The sequence below is a fragment of the Ambystoma mexicanum genome, chromosome 4p, assembly GCF_040938575.1.
Source record: "Ambystoma mexicanum isolate Mex_15411 chromosome 4p, UKY_AmexF1_1, whole genome shotgun sequence".
NCBI classification, from domain to species: domain Eukaryota; kingdom Metazoa; phylum Chordata; class Amphibia; order Caudata; family Ambystomatidae; genus Ambystoma; species Ambystoma mexicanum.
The window spans coordinates 1,074,517,009-1,074,542,112 of NC_090927.1; the positions used below are offsets into that span (position 1 = coordinate 1,074,517,009).

Genomic DNA, 25,104 nt, shown 5'->3' on the forward strand with positions numbered 1-25,104 from the left:
GCATTCCTTCCCCTTTAGTCTCAGTCACCTATTGTTTGTGATAGTTTAAGATTGTCTCACAATACAGGGGCAGGGCTTTATATATATATGGTCTAGGGGTGTGTCCGTCCCCATAGTTGCATCCGGTAAGTGTTTTGTGTCAGAGCTATGCTTGTACAGCTGTACCACAATTAAAGCAGGGCTACGTCCAATATCGGTAAAAATGTATGCCCCTTAATAGAGCCTCTATTACGAATCAGTACTCTCAAAAATGTCATAACACAAAAAACAATCCATTCACTTTTCCCCTTCCTTCGCCCCCCTCTAGAGCGCCTTCATTCACACCTTACATGCTCCCCTAATACGCTCGCACACGTCACACATGCCCCTACTGAGCCTCCTCCGTACACATAAAAATACACTAGCACAATAAACTAAAATAACATGCTATAAAAACAACCACCACCACTACTACTCGCGAGCTCTCTAATTATATGGAGCGCCTATATTTCTTCTTCTATTTTCTCTCTCACACTGGTCGGGACAGTGCAACGTGCCTCCACCCTCTCCCCTTACTCAGGGAGCCTCCCGTATTCTTTTTTACTTATCCTTAATATTCCTTAGAAAATAAATGAACAAAAATGGAGAGGCCACCTGGATTATTTATTTATTTATGTATTTATTCGCATTTGTTGAGCGCGCAGCAGACCGAAGGCATCGTGGCGCTAGTTACAGTGTTACATAAATTCATGTCCGTACGGTTACATTGGACGATCTATTCATTTTTTATTTTTTTTACATATATCTGTTGAGCAGCAGGAGAACACGAGAAAAGGGTTAGTTGAAGAGGGCAGTTTTGAGTTTTTTTCAGAAGGAGAAGAGAGATGTTTCAGCTCTGAGGTCAGTGGGCAGAGAGTTCCAGAGTTTAGGTGCGAGGAAGGGGAAGCCTCTACCTCCTGCCTTAGTTCTGTTGATGCACTGTATCGTTAGTTGATTGGTTTATTGTGATCTTCTCTGTCTCGTGGATTGCGATCTACCTATCATGTCAGATAGTTAAGAGGGAGCTGAGAGGTTGATGCATTTATGCGTGGTTGTGAGAATTTTGAAGGAGATACGGTCCTTGACTGGGAGCCAATGAGCTGTCTTTCTGGCTTGTGTGATGTGCTCTCTTTTCGGTACGCTGAGGGCTGCTCTGAGAGCCTTGTTTTGGGTTGTTTGGAGCCTAGATAGTTTTTTTTTGGAGGTGCCGGCTAGGAGCGCATTACAATAGTCTAGTTTGGCTCCTATAGTTGCTCGGGCGATGGAGAGGCAGTTATCCTTGGTTAGGAATGGTTTTATTGCGTTAATGAGTTTAGTACTCAGTGCTGAGGCCGAGACTATGGCGCTGGCTTGTTTGTCCATAGTTAGGGTAGCGTCTATGTGAACCCCCAGTGTTTTGACTGAGGATAGGACTGGGATAATACAATTTATCTATGTTTAAGTTGATGTATAGAGGGTTGAGGTTGGAGAGGGTGGATTTCTGTCCTAGAATGAGGATTTCGGTCTTGTCCCCGTTCAAGCAGAGGCCGTTAGTGGCCATCCATACTTGTATGGTAGAGTAGATTTGCTGTAAGGTAGTGGCGTCTTGGTGATAGTTCCCTGTCAGGGGAAGGAGAACCTGCGTGTCGTCGGCACAATTTGTGTAGGTGATCCCCAGCGCGTCTAGTTTATCAAAAGAGAGGCTTGGTAAAAAAGATAATAGAGCGTGGGGGCAGTACAAGAACCTTGTGGGACACCACAGTGGATGATGGAGGGTGCTGCATGTGCTGTGTTAGAGAACACTTTCATAGCTCTACCCTCTAGGAATGATGTAACCCAGGATGCGGCGTCCTTTGAGAAGTGTGCAGCGTGCATAAGGTGACTGGTAAGTGTAGTGTGATCTACCAAATCAAATGCAGCTGAAAGGTCAAGGAGAAGGAGGAGAGCGGGCTTGCCTTTGTCTAGGATGTTGGTAATTTCATTTTTTAGTTCTAGATGGGCGTTTTCAGTTCTGTGTCCCTTGCGGAACCCAGATTGTCTTTTTCCTAGGATTGCGTTTGATTCACGGAATAATTGAATCTGTTTGTGGGCGGTCTTCTCAAGTATTTTCAGGAGGAATGGGACTGTAGTTATGGGTCGTTAGTTGTTAGGGTTAGCAGGGTCTAGCGTCAGGTTTTTTTAAGAGAGGGCGTACCCAGGCCTCTTTTAGGCTGTCTGCGACTATGCCCGTTTTGAAGGATGCATTGATGAAAGCTGTGAGAAGAGGGGCGAGTGGTTCTGCGCAGTCTTGGATGATTTTGGGGAGCATACATCACCCTTACATAGTGAAGGTTTGAGGTGTCTGAGGATGTCAGTGACCTCGGGTTCGGAGATTTCGGTAAATGCAAATTTGGGCATGTTTCTTACTTTTACATTAGGTTTTGTCTGTGCATGTGTGCTTTGCTTAGGTAAAGTATTGAAGTGGTGGGACATCTTATTTTGGAAGAGGTTTATTTTTGCAAGGATGGCTGATTGAATGCCTGTACACCATGCCTCATCTTTGACGATCTCATCAGGGCATGTAGGTGGTACGGTTAGTTCTTTGAAGATATTGAAGAGTTCTTTAGAGTGGGAGTTGGCAGTGGAGATGCGGTGGTTGTAGGCTTCAGATTTAGCAAGGAAGATGGCGTCTTTGTATGTTTTTGCTATGGATTTGAAGTTAGCTTTTGTGGTATCTCAGGGGTTACACTGCCAATTTTTGAGCGCCATGCGTTTTTCTTTGCGCAGAGTCTGGTGTTCCTCTGTGAACCAGGAATTGGAGTGGAAGGATTTTTTCTCTTTTTTGTTTTCCAGTGGGGCAACGGTGTTGACAGCCATTGTAAGGGTGTCTTTGAATATTTCTGCGAGGATGTTAGTGTCTGCGGAGAATGGGGGCACTAGGCATGGCAGATTGAGGAGTGCACTGACATTGTCAGCGGTATGTTTTTTGGCACTTCTGGCTAGGGTCGCCGGTGCTTTGGTAGGCACTTTAGTGCTTAATGAGACAGGGATGTCAAATAGGAGAAGGTTGTGTTCTGTCCATGGGAGGCTAGTATTGGAAGTGATGGCTATGTTACAGTCAGGTCTATAATCCAATCGAGGTTGCGTCCTTTTGCGTGAGTAGGCAATGTGATCTTTTGAGAGTAGCCTAAGTCGTGGAGGTCTTTGACTAGAGAGATAGCAGTTTTGTCCTTATGGTCGTTGAATCCTAAGTTAAGGTCACCTATAAGTAGTGATTTCGTGGATTTTTTAATGTTGTTTCCTAGGAGGTGATTGACTTGACCTATGAAGTTGGCAGTTGGGCCGGGTGGACGGTATATGGTATGAATATTTATTGTGCTATTTGGAGAGAGTGCTAATTTGACTGTTAGGATGTCAATATTTCCTTCCTCTTGGTGGGGTAAGATTCTGATAGATAGTGTTTCTTTGTGAATAATGGCTACCCCCCCTCCTGTTTTGGCTATCCTGTCTTGACTAAGGATCGCATACCCTTGTGGTAGTGCTAGTGTGATGGCTGGGCCGGAAGCTTCGTTGAGCCAGGTCTCTGTGATAGCGAGTATGTCTAGGTTTCGGGTAGTTATTAGGTAATTTACTTCTAAAGCGTGGACATTGAGTGATCGTACATTGATTAAGGCGCATTTGTATAGCGTTGGGCAGGAGTTTTTAGTGGGTATGGTGTGGGTGTCTGCTTTGGGTACTGCGGTACATTGAGAGTAGGAGTTACCGCTAGGTGTGGTAAGCGTAGGTTTGGAGCTGTGGCATATATAGGTATTGTCACAGTGGTGGAGTGTGTGTACTTGGAGGTGCGTGAGCTAAATCGGCAGTTTCTGTGTGGTATGCGTGTAGGGGTGGCATGGTAGTGGATAGGGAAGGTGCGGGCTCTGAGTCTGTCTAATCTGAGGCTGAGGTTAGGTATCAATGCTGTGTTTTTTGGAGTGTGTGAAGGCTTGGGCAGGAGGTCCATCGTGTGTGGACAACTAGAGGTGATTTGATAGTGGTGGTTGAGCTTTAAAGTATAAGGGTGAGGTGTGGTCATAAGGGTGAGTAGCGTGCTTACTAGGCAAGCGAGGAAGGGCAGATACTGTGTGTGAGTTTGCTGTGCTGTGTGTTCTAGAGGTAGGATGTTGCTCATAGGCAGGGAGTATGTGTTAATGTAGGCGCGAGATACAGATTACACAATATTGGCCTGGAGGGCAGAATGCACAATACACAATATTGGCCTGGAGGGCAGAATGCACAATACACAATATTGGCCTGGAGGTGGATACCTCTGCAAGTACGGGGACATCGTAATGGTCACCGAATGAAGGCAAATCTCTTTTTACGCACAGTCCAGAATAAAGATAACCCGCTAGGGAAATAGGCCAGGAGATAGCATTGCAAGGATAACAAGGTTTAATTGTACAGGATACAAATATCAACATAGGACTCTGCTGCTGGAGAGCGATCTGACTCGTCCTGCTACAAACAGGGGTTTAGAAGCCTGAAAATCGTCATTACATACAGTACTAATTGGTGCTACTGATTGGAGGCACCCTACACATGGGCCTGCTCGATAGGGGATGCCAGGCTGTAATTGGTTGGTTCTTTTCCGTCGGTCTGGATGCACGTGGGTCAGCTGGGTTCATCCTCGCAGTGAAGGTCAGGGCACACATTACAACATTGTTTCATTCTAAACTGAACATGCTAAGCCTAGTTAGTTGTGGCAGGCACCTGGGCGGCACAGGAATGGTGCCAAGGGCGAAGGGAGGATAAAATACTGTCACGCTGACCCACACATTCAGAGTTTCATTGATACCGCAGTTCCCACACTCAAGGTCTCCACCGAGGGTTTTGATCTTTAATTTATCCCTCCCTGTATCTCGTGTTTGTATGCGTGAGGAAATACAGCCATGCATGCTTAGATCTTCTGTGGACCCTTGATTTGTGTTGGAACATGGCGGTTGTCTGCTTATCGGGGAAGGCAAAGGTGCTGTGGATGGGTCAGTGGTGTGGGGCTGGCTCCGTTCTGGCTGGGTGGGCGTTAGAGGCCTACTGGCAGTTTAGTGGAGATGAATTGGTGCAGGGCGTATTCCTTTGGAAGATACTAAATATTTGCAACACTGGAGGGACGAGGGGGAAGTGAATTTCCAGGAATGGGGCTCTGCACATCCATTCCGTTCTACTGAGATTGGGCCTAGTGAGGGTGGGTTCATGAACAGCACAATTATAGAAGCTTCTACTGTTGGGGGCCTAAAACAAAATAGAGTTGTTTGCTATGTATTCTCTAGTGCCACGCATTCACTGCAGGTGCTACAGTGCCTCTAAATGGTGTTTAATAGTGCAGATTACTCCCACTTATACACTACACCACCTCATATGGTGTTTGCCTTACTTGAAAGCACCTAGGGGGTGGGATAGGCTCATTTCCATCCCAACACAGGCAAATGGTCGATCTGTTCCATCCATGACAGCTTGCCAGCGGCCTCCTTCCTCCACCTCTTAGGCCCCATGGACTACTGCATTTTTCTTGTGCCAGATTGTGGATGTGATCTCTGCTATGGCTACTAAGGTGTCAGTGGTCCTAGTATTTCGGCACCATGAGGGACGTTCTCAGGGTGTCAAGAACGGTGGTCAACAATCCCTCTTGGTGCAACAGCAGAGACAACAAGAAGGTGGGGGAACCTTTCTGGCCTCCATGGCACCAAGTCAGGGTGATTACGGATGCATCTTTGAAAGGTTTATGTGCTCACTGTCAAGATTTGCAAATGAGTGGCCTTTGGTCTCCACCTGGTGGCATATCAACAGGCTGAATCTGCGGGCAAACAGGTGGGTCTTCAAGGCTTTTGCGCCCTCAAAGGGAAGCATCTCCTGATTATGATTAACAATATGGTGGCCATGCACTACCTGAACAAGCAAGGTGGTATACGGTCTCTGCCCCTTTGCAGGGAAGCGATGTAGCTGTGGTCCTCGCTGTTATAGAACCAGATCTCTGTTTCGGCAGTCCACCTGGTGGGGACAACGAACAGGCTGGTAAACACCCCAAGCGGACAGAGCTAGGTCCAGCATGTGTGGGAGATGTGCCAGGAAGTCCTCAAGTAGATCTTTCCTCAGCGGGGTACCCCAACGGTGAATCTGTTTGCCACGGAGTCTATCCGTAAATGCAGAAATGTTTGCTTGAGGGAATTCCTGATGAGAAGCGCACTGAGGAATGCATTCCTAATGGAGTGGGACATCGACCTCCACTATGCCTTCCCCCCAATTCCCTTCATCCTGCCCCCATCTGGTTCCCCCCGGTGCCTAATGCAGCCCCCAGCCTCCCGCTGGCACCCTATTAGCCGCCAACCCTGGCAACAAAAGCTGCCTCTGCTACTGCTGCCCACCTATCCGGTTGCCTCATCGGACGAACCTCTTATGTTAGTCGGAGGGTCAACCTAAATGCGTGGCTCTTGAGAGGATGCGATATGATGACTGGGACATCTCAGAGGAGGTACTTGAGGTGCTACTGGCTGTGTGCAAACTGTATGCCTGCAGATGGATAAGATTTGAGGCGTGTTGCGGGGAACACCAGATTGACCCTGTCTCTTGCCCTACCACTTCGGTGATGGAGTTCCATATGTCACTGGCCTCTTCAGGCCTGCAGGTTACAACAGTCAAAGGATACTTGGCAGCTTTGTCCATTTTCAAGAGGTCTCTGGATCAAAGGTTGTTCTTTACGATTCCGGAGTTGACCCTATTCCTGAAAGGTCTTGTGAATATGTTTCTGCCAGTTCTCTTTGCAGTTCCATACTGGGACCTTAATTTGGTTCTTACTTTCTGACAGTTTGAGCCTATGCATTTGTGTCCCATTCGATTGCTCACAATGAAGATAGCATTTCTAGTGGCAATTACATCGACCACAAGAGTTTGCGAGCTGCAGGCCTTCTCCTGCAAGCCACCATTTCTGCAATTTTTCAGGGAAAAGGTGTCCCTCAAGGTGCAGCCGGGTTTCTTGCCCAAAGTCTTCTCAGACTTCCATGCGTCCCAGTGTATAGAACTGCCTGTGTTCTACCCACCTCCCCATTCTTCTTTTTTTTTTTTTAACTTCTGTTTATTAGGTTTACAATACAGCAGTTTTACATAGGATCAAACTAACATTGCAGTATTCATTTTCAAATGAAAGTCATGAGCAAACCATTTAAACCAAATCCAATAATAAAATCAACCATGCAAAACGTATCTAAATGAACCCCGCTAAATATTATACCTAATACACATAAAATACCACAAAGACAAAACCAAACATCACAAAAAAAAAAAAAAAAAAAAACACCCCCTTATCCTACCTTCTAATTATAAACAGAATATAAAGTCAATCATAGAGGGCATCAAACGATCCCCACAGCAACAAATATTCAGAGGAGAGGCTTCACAGGTTGGACCACAAGAGGGCCCTTAGTTTTTATGTAGGAAGGACAGCAGAGGTCCAGAGAGCTGACCAGCTGTTGATGGCGTTTTCTCTGTCAAGAAATGGTCTGGCTGTTTCACAACAGACCATATCCAGGAAGATAACTGTATCTTGGAGTGTTATCAAAATGCTGGTAAAGAGTTAACGTCGGACATCAGAGTCCACTCAACCAGAGGCATGGCTGTGTCTTTGTGACTGAAAAGAGGTGTACCAGTTGGATATATCTGCCGGGTGGCAACGTGGTCATGCCTTCACACCTTTACCAAACATGTTTGAGCGTGGATTGTAGAGCTGACACTCGATTTGGAAGGGCAATTCTGCAGAGTTTACAGTGTGGGGACTTTCACCACACGTCCCCACTAGGTACTGCTTGGAAGTCTGTCTGATGAGGAATCTGCAGAAGAAAAGCAATCCATTGAAGGAGAAATTACTTACTGGTAATGTTTATTTTATGGTTTCTTCTCCCGCAGATTCTTGCTAATGCTGCTGCCATTGACGTGCATGGTGGGCAGAATTAACGTGAATCCCCAAGGATTCTTCCTCATTTTTACATGTGCAAACATCAGGAGTCCATAAGGTTTCCAGCTTCTCCAACCAGATACACATTTTGTGGGTGTGCAGATGCTGGCATATTTGCAGCACAGATGTCAGTCTGTGGCAGACTTTGTGCTCCATCCCTCAGATCCACACTATAAATAGATCAAAAGAGCACAGTGCTGTAATTTTCTCCACCAGTAAATTACCATCCCTTCACACCAACACTTGCATATTTTAAAACTGGATAGCATTGTCAAGAAAAAAGAATCTACAATTTAAATCCCCTTGCACTGTTAACCCTTCTAAACCTTAATAATGTGGAAACTGGCTGAAATATTTCGGGAGAGCTTTAGGAGTATAGTCCACAATGATCAGTTTGGCTTTATAGGGGGACAATCCTCTACAGGCAACATGAGAAGGGTCAGTTGAATCCTAGAGGGACCATCTGTTTTGGTATCTATTGGATACTGGCAAAGAGTTTGATAGATTAGACTGGCCCATCTTATTTTATATATTGGAGAGGTTGGTTTTCAAGACATTTTTATTAGATCAGTGATGGCTTTATACAGACCTCTAAGGTACAGGTGATCACAGGACAGTAAGGTCACAAACACATTTGTCATCCAGGGGTACAAAGCATGGTTTCCCTGTCACCTCTTCCGTTTACATTGTTGCTACCCTTTGCTTGTAAGATCTGTGCACACACGTTGATTCAGGAGATCTTTCTAGGGCCTAATCAAAGCAACCTACAGATAACCTTCTTTTCATCCTGCAACACCCTGAATCTGACCTCCCCAACATTTTGACTTCAGCAGATTATTATGGAGCCATATCAAGATATCACATACATTGGGATACAACTGAGCTACTGGCTATGTCTACTAGGCCAATGAATGAACGGCTGTTAGGAAGTACGGACCTTGCATGTAATGATTTATTAAGATATCTAGGAATTGGTCCATATAAGAACCTCTTCGGGGTGCTACATTTAATGAATTTCAGTAGTATGTGGAGCAAAAATCTGCATGAATTTTGAGAACTGGGAAAGACTCACTTTATCTTTCAAGAGTAGGGTCTCTTTATGTAAAATGTCAGCACACCACAAGTCAATTATCTATTTACCTGCATTCCGCTAGCTAACAGTCAGATACATTTTAAATCAACAAACAATGGATGTTCACTTTCATATGGGTGGGCGGCAAGCCCAGAATCAATCAAGAAGGCAGTTGTCCGTAAAGATCAAACTAATGGTGGTATTAGACTGTGTCAATTTTGGACTACTCATTTGGTGCAACTAGCTAAAGTGTTTGAGGGGGCAGAAACACTAATGTGGGTTAGTGTAAAAAAATAATTTTTTTACCCCTTTCATACAAACCAATGACTTAGTCAAACATTCCCACACAAAAAAATCCTCTTAAACACAAGACATATTCACAAAAGATTAGGGATAAACCCGACCTTCAGGTGTAACACAGCTCTTTGGTACAATAGGAACTTTAAGATAGATGGTAAACCCATTGTCTTGGGATGATAACTGATTCAGCCTGATAGCCGACTGTTCTAAAGATGGTCATTTTATATTGTTGATATATTGAAAATGAAATGTGTGATTGCGAACAAACACTACAACTAGTAGTAGGCATTGTGTGGTAATCGAGTAATGTAGATAATATACTGACAGCACTAGATAAATATCTCTTGACAACAGATCTTATGAGACACAGTATTTCCTGAGTATATATTTGTTTACGTCTTGCAGAGGAAGAACTGTAGGAGGAACTAAAATTGTAGTGGTCAAGGGACTTGAGAATCACAAGAATCGCTGGACACCTTAATAGACTGGCATAAGCATATGAGAAATAAAAAAACACATATGATTTCACATATTCTGCACCAAGCATATTGGTATCCCATCCTACTTATGAGGCTCTGTAGCTCCTCTAAAGCGCTTTGTTGGGGAATGTGTGCGGATGAGGGCTCTTTCATACACTTGATGTGAAACTGTCCCAAATCAACAACTTTTTGGTCATGGGTCTCGCAATCAATCACACAGGTTCTGGGAACTGAACCATTGTGCTGGACCATTTGCAGCAAGTGTCTAGAGACATGTTTAAAGAGTTGAATGATTCAATGTCCTCATTTGCAGCATATGAAGAATTGTCTTATAGACTAGATCATCTAAATAGAGCAGGAGAGACTTGGGCTAAATTCCTAGAAGTGTAGTGTTAAACTAATGGAAACGTTATTTGTACATATTCTTTAGATTACATACACTGAAACCAGACCTTATTTGGTTAAGGGGTATCAATAGAGCTGGGTGGTTGGTCGAGGAATGGAAGATAGGGAGAAGTGTTTGATTATCAATGTTCTATCAAATTGAAAATGAAAATAAAGATAAAAAAATAGAATTACACAGAACATCTGAAAACCAACAAATAGATTTGTTTAAAAATAATGGAAAACAGATGTGATAATAGGGAAAGACATGAATGGGGAGGGGGTGTGGGGGCATAAAGTTACCCATCCCCCTTAAAAGCAAAGAGAAGGGGCAATTTGGTAAAAAGAAGTGTGTAACTTGGCATATGGGCGCCAAAGGCATTTATCCAAAAAAGTTGTATCTTTTACTTGCCGGTTACAAAAGTGCAACAGTGTTCAAATCCCTAAGCATGTGTGGGTCTTCAAAACGTTGATTCAACACAAGTTATGTTAAAGTTCTGATATACCTTTCATTGAAGAATGTAAGATTTTTTCAAAGCCAAGATTTGCTAGAAGTAATTGGGAGTGTAGGGATTGTAGTTCCATTTCAAAGTTTCAACCAGAGCAGTTATTTGGAAATGTGTCATTAGTACTCTTAGGTTGCCTTGTGTTTCCCAAAATATGAACCCTAATATTTATATTACTGTGAGGCTTTTCAAATATCAAAAATATGGGCTCACTGTTGCGTGGCTGAGAAGATGGCTGCTGCCTGAGAGAGCTCCCTCTCAGTGGCACCAACATCCTGCAAAATCCTTGTTCACACTGCCCACCGCACAATTCCAGCACCAGCACAGGCCTGGGGAAGTTGCAGCACACACTTTAAGAAACTTGCTGGGGCTTACACTGTCCTACATCCGCATATGAGCCCCTGCGGCCTGTGGCCACGTTGCAGTCGCACGGTGTGAAATACTGCACGCCTATCAGAGCGTTCAGGAGCCCGGCACCCTTCTCCCCCGAAACGGACGCCCCACTCCTCAGCAACATGCCACAAGAGGCTACCTGGTCCCTGGTGCCTGCATTGCCACAGCTTGTATAGTGCCTTCTGCGACCTTCTGGCCCTTCCAACCCCCGCTCCCCTTCTCCCTCACACGGCTGTGCTGCACGGGCCACGGAGGGTTTCTGCAGGGACGGAACCTCTACGCCAAACCGGGGCCACAGCGGAGCTCACTGCGGTCTGGTATATCAATCCACTTTAACACCACCCTTGGGAACCACAGAGGGCAGACGCCAGATCCCACCATCTGGACCCTAAAATAACGGAGCGCATAGGTGAGTCCCCGTCACCTCATCCTTCCTCTCCTGGTGCCCTTGATGCTGCACTGGGACCTGCCTTGTCCCCGTCCCATGGGATACTGGGCCCGATTCCCCCCCACAAGTGCCTCAGTGCCCGATCCTCAGACTTGCGGGCTGCAGCGAAAGACTGCGGGAGGTTCCAGCACTATTACTAGTAGTGACTTCCGTCAGGGGGAGATCTTGGGCGCTCAGAGACACTATAAAACACCAGTAAGAGTGGTTCCGTTCGCATCCCCCTTTTGCTTGGTTGGACCATGATTCCCTGCTGGTACACAGCAGGCCAACCCCCTGCTCTGGCCCCCTTCTGCACCCCCCAGCTACTCACAAAGTGCACGGATCCACTTGGTTTCACACGGGGGCGTGCGGCCCTCTCTCCTCAACTTCTCGTTGTAATCCTCCCTAAACACAGAAGAGACCCCATCCAAGAGCTCTGGGGAGTCTTGTCACTCAAAACAGGCGCAAAAACACTCTTGAAGGAACAGCGTGAAGTGATACATCCAAAATCAGTGGGGGTAGACCTTCCTGGATCACAAGGGGAGTCCCTCTGGAGACCACTGGAGGGGGTCCACCTGACTTTGCAGGAGGGGATCCTTCTCTTCGACCCAGTTGCGGCACCGAGAGCTCAAGGGCATCTCTCAGCATCCAAGAGCTCCTTTCATAAATACTTACACATCCCCCAAGGAGACTCCTACACAGGGGTGGTGGTCCCCTCATTCTAGAGCCGGGGTGCGGAAGTGGGGCGCACTGCCAGGGTACACACTACGATGACATTGCTACGCTCTTTTTGGAAATGGGTAACAACCGGAAACAAGCAAAAATGCACCAATTTACGAGACTGGATCATCCCCCTGGCCCCCACCCCCTCTTCTGCGCCACCTGCGGCAGTCGATATGGCTAAACTCAATCAGACACTACGGGGTCTGAAGAATAGCACAGACTCCCTTGGATCGATACGTTGACCTGTAGGGTAGAGACATCCGCCATACAAAAAGATAAACTCTGCGGCCGGGTGACAGAGGTGGAGAAGCGGATCAGGGACACGGAGGACAGGGTGACATCCCTACAGAGAGAGGTTGTGGTCCTACAGCAATCAGTGAGGCGGGTGGAGGCAAAAAACAAGGACTTGGAGGGGAGGTCAAGATGGAACAATATTCGCATTGTGGGGGTCTCGGAGTCCACTGAAATAGACAATATGGAACTATTCGTCGAAAAACTCCTGGTGGAGATACTAGATCACCCCCCTTGTCCTCCATGTTCCAGGTTGAGAGAGTGAATCGCCCATTGGCCATCAGACCGCCTCCCGGTGCTCCAGACAGACCCATCATTGCCCGGATCTTAATTTACAGGGACAGGGATGCTCTCCTCTGGGTGGCCATGGACAAGGGCAAACTTTGATATGGCTCCTCCATCATTAGGCTCTTCCCGGACTTCAACCAACAGGTGCAGGAATAGAGAAAAATCTTCCAAGCAGTGGAAAACAAATTTAGGAAGAAAAATATACAGTACGTCATGCTGTTCCCAGCTAAACTTGGTGGTTCATGACTGGAAAACCAAGTTCTTCACTACCCCTGCCTCGGCGGATCGCTTGGTCTCAGAACTGCCAGAAACAGCAGATGCGCAGGCTGCCCCGGACTGATTGCTGGTCCAATCTATCTTTCATAAGGCTGGGCACCTCCGAATGGGGTTCTCTGCCCATGCCCTCTAGTGGGCAGACTTAAGTTTGAAACGCTTATTGACGTGTCGGTGTAAGGTCTGAGAACTAAGGCTGTGCATCGCACCCCGAGAGCGCAGTTACTGCATTTAGATAGTTATGTTAGTTGAGTTGGGATGGGGATTCAGCCGGTATGTTTGTTTCTGCCGTGGGTGGAGAGTCTCATGGGAAATTATTTGCTGTTTATGGTGCACAGATAATTCATGTTGTTCACTGCTATGTCACACTGCTAACGAACTGGACGGTTTGACTGTCTTGAGTTGACCTTTCCTGTACCGGACAAGATGGTCGATCTTTTCTGACTCTAATCACCATGTCCTTTATTGCATTAAATGTTATGTCCTGGAACATAAGGAGGATCACCAGAAGAAGAAGCTTATGTTGGTATTGAACCTCACAAAGCTACACAGGGTCAATATGCAGGAGACATATCTCCCTGACGACGGCCAGCTCCCGGTGGTCACGGGCTGGGGAGTTCATAGATACGGGGCCTCGTACTCCTGACAATCCAGAGGGGTAGCGATTTACTTACACCACTCCCTACAGTTCGGCTTTCATGAGCAACTGGCTGACGTGAAAGGGAGATATTTGTTTGTGGCTGGGGAGTGCCTGGGTATGAGGGTCCTGTTTTTTAATGTGTATGCTGCAAATGCTGATTCACCTTATTTCTTCCAGAGCTGTGCTGCACTAATCCATAAAATCCCCTTACACTAAGTAATTTGGCAGGGGGACTTTAATATGGCATTGACAGTCGCCAAGGACCGGTCAGCCTCCACACAATTGATGCCCCTTAAAGCTGCTCTCGCCTGGCTAGATATAGCAGAATCCATGGGACTGTGAGACACATGCACCTGGACATACCTGAATACACTTTCTATTCGGGAGTACATGGTACGGTCTCCAGGATCGATTACATTATGCTCTCTCTTCCCCACGCCCATTCCACACAGTGCGCCAAAATGCTGCCCAGGTCCCTGTCTGGCCTCTCCCCAGTCCTGGCTGTCATCCACCTCCCGACATCCCTGCATCACCCTCCTCATTGGTGCACCCACACCCTCGAGGACACAGTCTCCCGCAAAGGCCTTAGGGACGACATTGATGACTACTTCCAAAATAATGTTGGTTCCGTCCCAGACCATTGGACACTGTGAAAGTGGTAATTGGGGGCAGCTGTATCTCTAGAGAGGGTGGGGTATTGCGGTCCCTGAGGACGACTCTCTACAGACTGGAAGGGGAGATACAGGATCTGGAAAATGAACAACCCGCAGGCACAAATACACAACTCTCCAAGAGGCTTGAGGATAAACGGCATGAATTCTTTGAGACGGCAGAAAGAGAGGATATATATGTGGGTGACCCAGCATTCGAGATCAACCATGAGGAGGACGGCTGAACCAGCCGCACCCTGGTGTGGGCGATCCGTAGGGAGAGGGCTGCGGGGGATATACTTAAGATAGCAGACTCTAGCGGGGTGATACTCCGGGACACGGCCGAAATAAATACAAGATTTCAGCATTACTACAGTCAGTTATATTTGTCCCAACTTTCAGCTTCCTCGGTGGACATCTGACGTTACCTAGACCGCATTGCAATGGGGTGGTTAGACCCCCTCTCAAGCAGAGCTTCTGAATACTCTGATTAGTGTGGAAGACATTAGCAGGGTTATACAGGATCTCCCCAGCGGCAAGGCCCCAGGTCAGGATGGTGCCCCCACTGAGTTATACAAAGAATACGCAGAGACTCTCACTCCCCCCCCCCACCTCTGTAATATGTTAGAAGCATCCCTATCCGCTGGTCTGCTACCAGAATCCACCAGGACTGCTGTAGTCACACTGTTGCTTAAGCCCAATAAAGATCCCCAAAACTGTGCCTCCTATAGGCCCCTTTTGTTGATTAAAATGGACAACAAAAATTTGTGCTAAGCTGCTGGTGGACAGACCTCGCCTCCATATGAGCGCTTTGGTACTTCCAGATCAGTCAGGCTTTATCCTGGACAGGTCCACACAGAGCAACTTACGTCGTCTCTTGTCCATAATGCCCAGTATCAATGGTGAAGTCCCTATAGTAGTCGTGGCCCTCGATGCAGAGAAGGCCTTTGAGTCTGTCGAATGACCATTCTTGTTCTAGGTACTTCGCAGGTCGGGACTGGGACTACAATACATAGAATGGATCTGTCTTCTATATACCTCCCCTCAAGCATTAATACCCACAAACCAACAGACTTCCAAGACTATATACCTCAGTAGAGGGACACAACAGGGATGTCCATTCTCCCCTATCCTCTTTGCCCTGGCAATTGAGCCCATTGTCTGTGTTATCAAGGAGTTCCACTCAAATAGTGGGGTACAGCTACGCTCACATATATCCACCATCTCACTATGGGCCTAATTCACAGACGCGGTTTATAATGGCAAAACCCCATTGGAAAACGGTCTGTGAATTACGTCCTGTATGTGGATGATATGTTGCTGCACGTTAAGCATCCCAGGCAGAATCGTCAACCACTGATGCAGGAAACCACAGAATTCGGGGGCTTCTCTGGCCTGCGTATTATTTGTACTAAGTCCTAGATCTTTCCGCTAACCCCCTCTGTCTCCCCTACTGATGTAGGCACTGACTTCCGCTGGTCTCCTGAGGGCATGAAATATTTGGGGATTGTGGTCTCTACCTCTCCGTCTCGGCTGCTCGAAGACAACTATGTAGCAACCCTTTCCCAACTGGAACGCATGGTGGATTTTTGAATCCGTTTGTCACTACCCCAGGATGCCCACCTAGCCCTAGCGAAGATGGTGGTGTGCCCAGAATGCTGTACATATTCAATAATGTCCCACTGGTTCCTCCATCATGGTTTTGGAGACGTATGCACTCTATGTTGACCAAACTGGTATGGGCGGGGTGAGAACGCTCGGGTCTCGCTTGACACTTTATCTCTTCCCTTTGAGTCTGGGGGTCTGGACTATCCGGATATGTGCACCTATTACTTAGCGGCCCAACTTCATTACGCGATCTGGTGGTGGCACCCTTCCATAGAAATCCCCCATACCAAACTAGTAATAATAATAAAGCAATAACTCACCCTCTTGAATTGAAAGGTCTACTCTGAGGAGCCCCCAAGAGTATCCCAAAGGGCGAAATTCAGCCTTTAGAAGTAACTCGCTTGGCATGGGACAGCATACACGTGAAAGCCGGGACCTCTGGAAATTACCACGCAGATTTTGCAATATTTGAGATTCACGGCTTCCCCCTTACCTCCGAGAAGACCTTTAAGACACAGCTATAGAAACCAGGGGTTAACTCTTTGGGGGACATGGTACATGATGGACAATTCATACATTGGGATCTCCTTAAGAGCCGGGGTCCTTGGAATGCAGTCTCCCTCCTATTGTATTACAGGCTACGGGAAACACTCTGAGGTGTATGGTCAAACTTTCTGGCTGCACCCGACCCTTCCCCTCTAACGCGCTTTGTGACCAACCCACCTGCCCTCACAAATATGGTGTCCACCCTATATAAATTGATTAGATCTCTGCGCCCAACTCCCAGGGTGATGTACAGGGCTGGGTGGGACGGCCCCCTGGGGGTTCCCTTTCAAGAAGAGCAGCGGCTTTCTATCTGTAAAATGACCAGAAAAATCTCTTTGAATGCCAGGTTCCGCCTGATCCACTTCAAATTCCTGCATCAGTCATACCTGACCCCTACTCGATTGCATACATTATATCCAGATAGAACTGCGGATTGCTCGAGATGCAATGGTAAAGACGCAGACTTTGTACGTATGGTATGGAACTGTCCCCACATACAGATATTGTGGGAGGGTGTGTCTGCCGCAAAGAGTTCGATGGTACCAGAGTGTCCACACGATTCGCCTTCAGCCTGGTTGCTGGTGTTGTTTACCATCCCAACTAAATCTGAAAAGAAATTGTTAGCCACGGCTTCAGTGGTTGCAAGAGCGACCATTGCCAAATCCTGGATGAGACAGAGATCCACCACTGTTAAGGAATGGCTGAAAATGATGAGTGTGTGAAATGCGTGAATCCTCCCATGCATCCTCCTTGCCCCTCGGTAGCAGACCCTTCGATTACTGGGCTCCCTTTCGTTCGTATATTTTAAAAAGGGAAGACGCCGCTGAGGTTTAATCATGCAGGGCTCGATCCCATGTGATCCCAACAGACCGTTCTAGGTATCAATCTCCCCTTCTTCTCTCCCTCATGTCGGATACTTAGCAGATGTGTGTTTTGATACCATTTTGGTATAATGATATACCCCCCCATGCAAATTGTGGGGGGGGGAAGAAAATACTGTAATCATTAACACGTTCCCCCTAAGAAACACATTACATAAACTGTTATATGGTCCCGATTGGTACAAGGAAACGATGATATCTCTTTGATGAATGTACTTTGTGACGTACACCCTTACGGTGTGCACTGGTTTTGGGTGGGGTGGGGGAGGGAAGATGCTAGTTTTTTTGGGATTGTAATGTTTGATATACAGAAAACAAAACAAATTGAATCAAAATACTAAAAAAAATTATAATTAGAAAAAATCTAATTGTTTTTAAAAGTCTCCATAAACTAAGATCTGTCGTGTTAGACTTAGGCACACTTTCTCAAGCTTATGTAGGGTATGCACCCGATTACTGGTGTTACTAATGTCAAAACAGTAATTATGGTTTATTTATCTTTTAAGGATGACAAGATTGCCAAAAGAAGAGCAGAACTTTTAGCAGAGCGATCTCAGAAGCAGGAGAGTAAACAGGTACATTATTGTCTCAAGAAATTAGTCCTGATTGAATATTGACCTACATAGCACATTCGTAAAAAAGGTTTCAGTAGAATTTAGAAATATATTTGTCTAGATTCAAACCTGCATTTAGTTAAAATTGCTTATTCAAGACTGCTTTAACACATATTTATTGTATCTTGTGCTGTGCATACTTTCCGGTATGTGAACTCAATAGAATCTTGTCTTGTTTTCGCCTAGCGTAGAACTTTCTAAAAAATTGACTTTTTTAAAATCTTGAAATCTCACTTCTTCTAAGGGTCGCAGTTGTTCCCCTTTGAATACCTTAATATTGCACCCCAGACAGTACTACTTCTACTCCGTATCATGTTTGCTTTTCGGCTCCCCGTACCGCATCACTCGAGGAAAGAGCCTCAACTTTATGCACACAGTTTTTACCCTCCTAACTGAAGAGTCTGTTCTTTTGGTTTGATATCGGCTGAGGCTTCCCTCTGGAACGCCTCCGTGCCACTCTGAAACTTGAAGAGAACCATCTCCGGTTCCGGAAGCACCTCAAGACCTTCCTCTTTGCTTCTTCCTTCGCCCCTCCTCTCCCCTATAATCTGCTCGCTCTCAGCACTGTTCACCTGGCCTACCCTCTGACTTCCAGGCCTAGGTACCTGCTCACCCTGCCACCCACCCGCACTGTCTCCTGGCAATCACTTGCACTGGGGTCTGTATCTGTAACCATACAGTCCCCTCTCCCCTTGTTTTTCCTGCACTTATCAGACACAGCCTGTCTGTTTGCCCTAGCCCAGCACTTGCCACTTGCTGGCTGCACTATCACGGTTTGTTGCTTTTATTATTTATTTATTTTGAATTATTTATCTGTTTTCCTTTGCTCTGCACTTCTCCACTTCGCCCCCCCCTTCCATGCACTTTTCCCCTTTCCTTTTCCCCTGCACTTGCGCGTTCTCAATGGATTTATGCCAGTCAGCAAGACAAATAACTTAGTGACATGTAAACGATGGCTTAAACAGAAAATGGCCGTCTATAGCTATGAAGTAGAGCTTGTCAAACTATCTACAAATGGAAATAGTGGTTGATACATAGCCTACATTATGCAGCGTGCTTCCATACCTAAATATATAATAGCCATTTCCGACTGGTTGGGTAGGTAGAAGCTATCTATTGATAAAATGTAATACATGTCCAGTGTTGGAAACTATGGGAGCCCGTCTGAACATAAGTAGATCATATCGTTTATGCCGCCTATGTGGTAATCATTTAATTGAATCTGTAGAGCATCTATAGGTTGATTGTGAAAACTTGAACAAATTGAGAGCCAAATGGATCAAAGTCTATAACAACAAATGTGACAGAACGAAGACAGACAACTTGTGGCAGAAATTGATGGGTGGGAACAACATACATTTTATATATTTTTATGTCAAGTTTTTTATGCAATGCACAGAAATCCTAGAATTGTCAAGAGATGTATTTTAACATTTAATTTTGTTTTATCAGATGAACTATCTTAACATCCAATATATGCAGAAGGTTTGCATTGTTAATATTGTAAACAGGTGTTAGGCTACTCTGTTGAACGAGAGGTCTTTTACTAATGAAAACTGTGTAGTTTATATTTTAATTGATGTGTTGCAATGATATGTTGTGTGTATATATATATATATATATATTACATGGCCACCTTAGTGGCCATGTAGTTATGGTTAAGTTGGTGTTTTCATAGTAAGAACACTTTTTGGGCGGCTTATAACTTCGCTCCCCCTCGACGAATCCTCACCAAACTTTGCAAAAAAAAAGTATGATTTTTTTTGCAAAGTTTGGTGAGGATTTGTCCAGGGGGGGAAAAGTTATAGGGGGGGGCCCAAAACTTTTGCTTTTTCCCATAGACATAATGCCTACAGCCCAAACCGCTGGACGGATTTACACCAAATTTGCGGCAGGAGCGGCGGCTTGGTCCCGAAAGCGTGCTTTGCTTTATTTGGTGTAAATCCGTCCAGTAGTTTTTAAAAAAATGACAAAAATGTAAGTGAAAAAAATTAGTGATATCTGTGTTTGCTTCGTGGACACACTTCCCTGTTCGCTCCGCGGACAGGACGGTGATTGGGCAAGCAGCTTGCGTGATGTCCGCGTACATCTGACGTGCTCTCTCATTGGATGCGGTGAAAGCGTGCAGTGCGTCGTGGCTTCAGAGACGCCCGCCATCTTTGTTCCTCGCATGAGAGGCTTTGTCAGGTCAGCAGGAGCGGGATCTGCCGCATGCACAGTAAGTCCCCCGCTCATGCCCGTGTCTGTCTCCTGTTCCTCCCACCCCCCGCTCATGCCCCGTGTGTCCTTCTTGTCCCCCCCACCGCCACTCATGCTCCGTGTCTCCCCTGTTCCTCCAGCCCCCCGCTCACGCCATCGGCACACGGTGGCCAGCGGAGGGCCGAGGAGCGGGATCTGCCGCCTGCACACGAACTCATGTCCGCTCATGCCCCGTGTGTCTTTCCCCCTGCCCCCCACCCCCCGCTCATGCCCCGTGTGCCTTTCCCCTCCCACCCACCCCCCGCTCATGCCCCGTGTGTCTCTCCCCTCCCGCCCACCCCCCGCTCATGCCCCGTGTGTCTCTCCACTTCCCCTTCCCCCCACCCACCGCTCATGCCCCGTGTGTCTCTCCACTTCCCCTTCCCCCCACCCCCCGCTCATGCCCCGTGTGTCTCTCTCCACTTCCTCCGCCCACCCCCGTGTGTCTATCCCTCCCGCCCACCCCCCGCTCATGCCCCGTGTGTCTAACCCTCCCGCCCACCCCCCGCTCATGCCCCGTGTGTCTAACCCTCCCGCCCACCCCCCGCTCATGCCCCGTGTGTCTAACCCTCCCACCCACTCCCCGCTCATGCCCCGTGTGTCTAACCCTCCCACCCACCCCCCGCTCATGCCCCGTGTGTCTAACCCTCCCACCCACCCCCCGCTCATGCCCCGTGTGTCTACCCCTTACCGCCAACCCCCCGCTCATGCCCCTTGTGTCTACCACTCCCGCCCACCCCCCGCTCATGCCCTGTGTGTCTACCCCTCCCGCCCACTCATAACGCCCACACCCCGCTCATGCCCATCCCTCCCGCCCACCCCCCGCTCATGCCCCGTGTGTCTATCCCTCCCCCTACCCCCCCGCTCATGCCCCGTGTGTCTCTCTCCAATTCCCCCCACCCCTCGCTCATGCCCCGTGTGTCTCTCTCCAATTCCCCCCACCCCCCGCTCATGCCCCGTGTGTCTCTCCCCTCCCCCACCCACGCTCATGCCCCGTGTGTCTCTCCCCTCCACCCAGCTCATGCCCCGTGTGTCTCTCCCCTCCCCCCACCCAGCTCATGCTCCGTGTGTCTCTCCCCCCCACCCAGCTCATGCCCCGTGTGTCTCTCCCCTCCCCCCCACCCAGCTCATGCCCCGTGTGTCTCTCCCCTCCCCCCCCACCCAGCTCATGCCCCGTGTGTCTCTCCCCTCCCCCCCCACCCAGCTCATGCCCCGTGTCTCTCCCCTCCCCCCACCCAGCTCATGCCCCGTGTCTCTCCCTCCCCCCCACCCAGCTCATGCCCCGTGTGTCTCTCCCTCCCCCCCACCCAGCTCATGCAGCGTGTCTCTCCCTCCCCCCCCACCCCCGCTCATGCCCCGTGTGTCTCTCCCTCCCCCCACCCACGCTCATGCCCCGTGTGTCTCTCCCCTCCCCCCCCACCCACGCTCATGCCCCGTGTGTCTCTCCCCTCCCCCCCCACCCACGCTCATGCCCCGTGTGTCTCTCCCCTCCCCCCACCCACGCTCATGCCCCGTGTGTCTCTCCCCTCCCCCACCCACGCTCATGCCCCTTGTGTCTCTCTCCCTCCCGCCCACCCCCCGCTCATGCCCCGTGTGTCTCTCTCCCTCCCGCCCACCCCCCGTTCATTCCCCCTGTCTCTCTCCCTCCCGCCCACCCCTCGCTCATGCCCCGTGTCTCTCGTACTCCCGCCCACCCCCCCTCATGCCCCGTGTGTCTACCCACCCCGCCCACGCCCCGCTCATGTTCCGTGTGTCTAGTCCTCCCGCCCACCCCCCGCTCATGTTCTGTGTGTCTACCCCTCCTGCCACCCCCCGCCCACCCTCCGCTCATGCCCCTCTCCCGCCCACCCCCCGCTCATGCCCTGTATCTACCCCTCCCGCCCACCCCCGCTCATGCCCCGTGTGTCTACCCCTCCCGCCCACCCCCCGCTCATGCCCACCACTCCCGCCCACCCCACGCTCATGCCCCGTGTGTCTACCCCTCCCGCTTCATGCCCACCCCCGCTCATACCTCCCACCCACCCCCCGCTCATCCCTCCCGCCCACCCCCTGCTCATGTCCTGTGTGTCTCTCCCTCCTGCCCAACCCCCGTGTGTCTCTCCCTCCCTCCCACCCCCCGCGCTCATGCCCCGTGTGTCTCTCCCTCCTGCCCGACCCCCGCGCATGCCCCGTGTGTCTCTCCTGCCCACCCCCGCTCATGTTCGTGTGTCTCTCCCTCCCGCCCACCCCCCGCTCATGCCTCGTGTCTCTCTCCCTCCTGCCCACCCCCCGCTCATGCCCCGTGTGTCTCTCCCTCCCGCTCATGCCCCGTGTGTCCACCCACCCCCCGCTCATGCCCCGTTTGTCTCTCCACTTCCCCTTCCCCCCACCCACCGCTCATGCCCCGTGTGTCTCTCCACTTCCCCTTCCCCCCACCCCCCGCTCATGCCCCGTGTGCCTTTCCCCTCCCACCCACCCCCCGCTCATGCCCCGTGTGTCTCTCCCCTCCCGCCCACCCCCCGCTCATGCCCCGTGTGTCTCTCCACTTCCCCTTCCCCCCACCCACCGCTCATGCCCCGTGTGTCTCTCCACTTCCCCTTCCCCCCACCCCCCGCTCATGCCCCGTGTGTCTCTCTCCACTTCCTCCGCCCACCCCCGTGTGTCTATCCCTCCCGCCCACCCCCCGCTCATGCCCCGTGTGTCTAACCCTCCCGCCCACCCCCCGCTCATGCCCCGTGTGTCTAACCCTCCCGCCCACCCCCCGCTCATGCCCCGTGTGTCTAACCCTCCCACCCACCCCCCGCTCATGCCCCGTGTGTCTAACCCTCCCACCCACCCCCCGCTCATGCCCCGTGTGTCTACCCCTTACCGCCAACCCCCCGCTCATGCCCCTTGTGTCTACCACTCCCGCCCACCCCCCGCTCATGCCCTGTGTGTCTACCCCTCCCGCCCACTCATAACGCCCACACCCCGCTCATGCCCATCCCTCCCGCCCACCCCCCGCTCATGCCCCGTGTGTCTATCCCTCCCCCTACCCCCCCGCTCATGCCCCGTGTGTCTATCCCTCCCCCTACCCCCCCGCTCATGCCCCGTGTGTCTCTCTCCAATTCCCCCCACCCCCCGCTCATGCCCCGTGTGTCTCTCTCCAATTCCCCCCACCCCCCGCTCATGCCCCGTGTGTCTCTCCCCTCCCCCACCCACGCTCATGCCCCGTGTGTCTCTCCCCTCCACCCAGCTCATGCCCCGTGTGTCTCTCCCCTCCCCCCACCCAGCTCATGCTCCGTGTGTCTCTCCCCCCCACCCAGCTCATGCCCCGTGTGTCTCTCCCCTCCCCCCCACCCAGCTCATGCCCCGTGTGTCTCTCCCCTCCCCCCCCACCCAGCTCATGCCCCGTGTGTCTCTCCCCTCCCCCCCCACCCAGCTCATGCCCCGTGTCTCTCCCCTCCCCCCACCCAGCTCATGCCCCGTGTCTCTCCCTCCCCCCCACCCAGCTCATGCCCCGTGTGTCTCTCCCTCCCCCCCACCCAGCTCATGCAGCGTGTCTCTCCCTCCCCCCCCACCCCCGCTCATGCCCCGTGTCTCTCCCTCCCCCCACCCACGCTCATGCCCCGTGTGTCTCTCCCCTCCCCCCCACCCACGCTCATGCCCCGTGTGTCTCTCCCCTCCCCCCCCACCCACGCTCATGCCCCGTGTGTCTCTCCCCTCCCCCCACCCACGCTCATGCCCCGTGTGTCTCTCCCCTCCCCCACCCACGCTCATGCCCCTTGTGTCTCTCTCCCTCCCGCCCACCCCCCGCTCATGCCCCGTGTGTCTCTCTCCCTCCCGCCCACCCCCCGTTCATTCCCCCTGTCTCTCTCCCTCCCGCCCACCCCTCGCTCATGCCCCGTGTCTCTCGTACTCCCGCCCACCCCCCCTCATGCCCCGTGTGTCTACCCACCCCGCCCACGCCCCGCTCATGTTCCAGTGTGTCTAGTCCTCCCGCCCACCCCCCGCTCATGTTCTGTGTGTCTACCCCTCCTGCCACCCCCCGCCCACCCTCCGCTCATGCCCCTCTCCCGCCCACCCCCCGCTCATGCCCTGTGTCTACCCCTCCCGCCCACCCCCGCTCATGCCCCGTGTGTCTACCCCTCCCGCCCACCCCCCGCTCATGCCCACCACTCCCGCCCACCCCACGCTCATGCCCCGTGTGTCTACCCCTCCCGCTTCATGCCCACCCCCGCTCATACCTCCCACCCACCCCCCGCTCAACCCTCCCGCCCACCCCCTGCTCATGTCCTGTGTGTCTCTCCCTCCTGCCCAACCCCCGTGTGTCTCTCCCTCCCTCCCACCCCCCGCGCTCATGCCCCGTGTGTCTCTCCCTCCTGCCCGACCCCCGCGCATGCCCCGTGTGTCTCTCCTGCCCACCCCCGCTCATGTTCGTGTGTCTCTCCCTCCCGCCCACCCCCCGCTCATGCCTCGTGTTTCTCTCCCTCCTGCCCACCCCCCGCTCATGCCCCGTGTGTCTCTCCCTCCCGCTCATGCCCCGTGTGTCCACCCACCCCCCGCTCATGCCCCGTTTGTCTCTCCCCTCTGCCCACCCCCGCTCATGCCCCGTGTCTCTCCCCTCCCGCCCACCCCCCGCTCATGTCTCATGTGTCTCTCCCCTCCCGCCCACCCCCCGCTCATGCCCCGTGTCTCTCTCCCTCCCGCCCACCCCCCGCTCATACCCCGTGTCTCTCTCCCTCCCGCCCACCCCTCGCTCATGCCCCGTGTCTCTAGTTCTCCCGCCCACCCCCCGCTCATGTTCCGTGTGTCTAGTCCTCCCGCCCACCCCCTGCTCATGTTCCGTGTGTCTAGTCCTCCCGCCCACCCC

General features: G+C 50.6%; 1 protein-coding gene across 3 annotated transcripts in view; it reads left to right on the forward strand.

Moving 5' to 3' along the window:
* Positions 1-25,104, forward strand: part of AK9 (adenylate kinase 9) — a 1,784,103-nt gene that overhangs the window by 1,225,950 nt on the left and 533,049 nt on the right. For all 3 annotated transcript variants that reach the window (XM_069606660.1, XM_069606662.1, XM_069606661.1), the window contains one exon: positions 17,928-17,996. In XM_069606660.1, the coding sequence (XP_069462761.1) occupies positions 17,928-17,996 (69 nt within the window). The remainder of the gene's footprint in view (positions 1-17,927; positions 17,997-25,104) is intronic.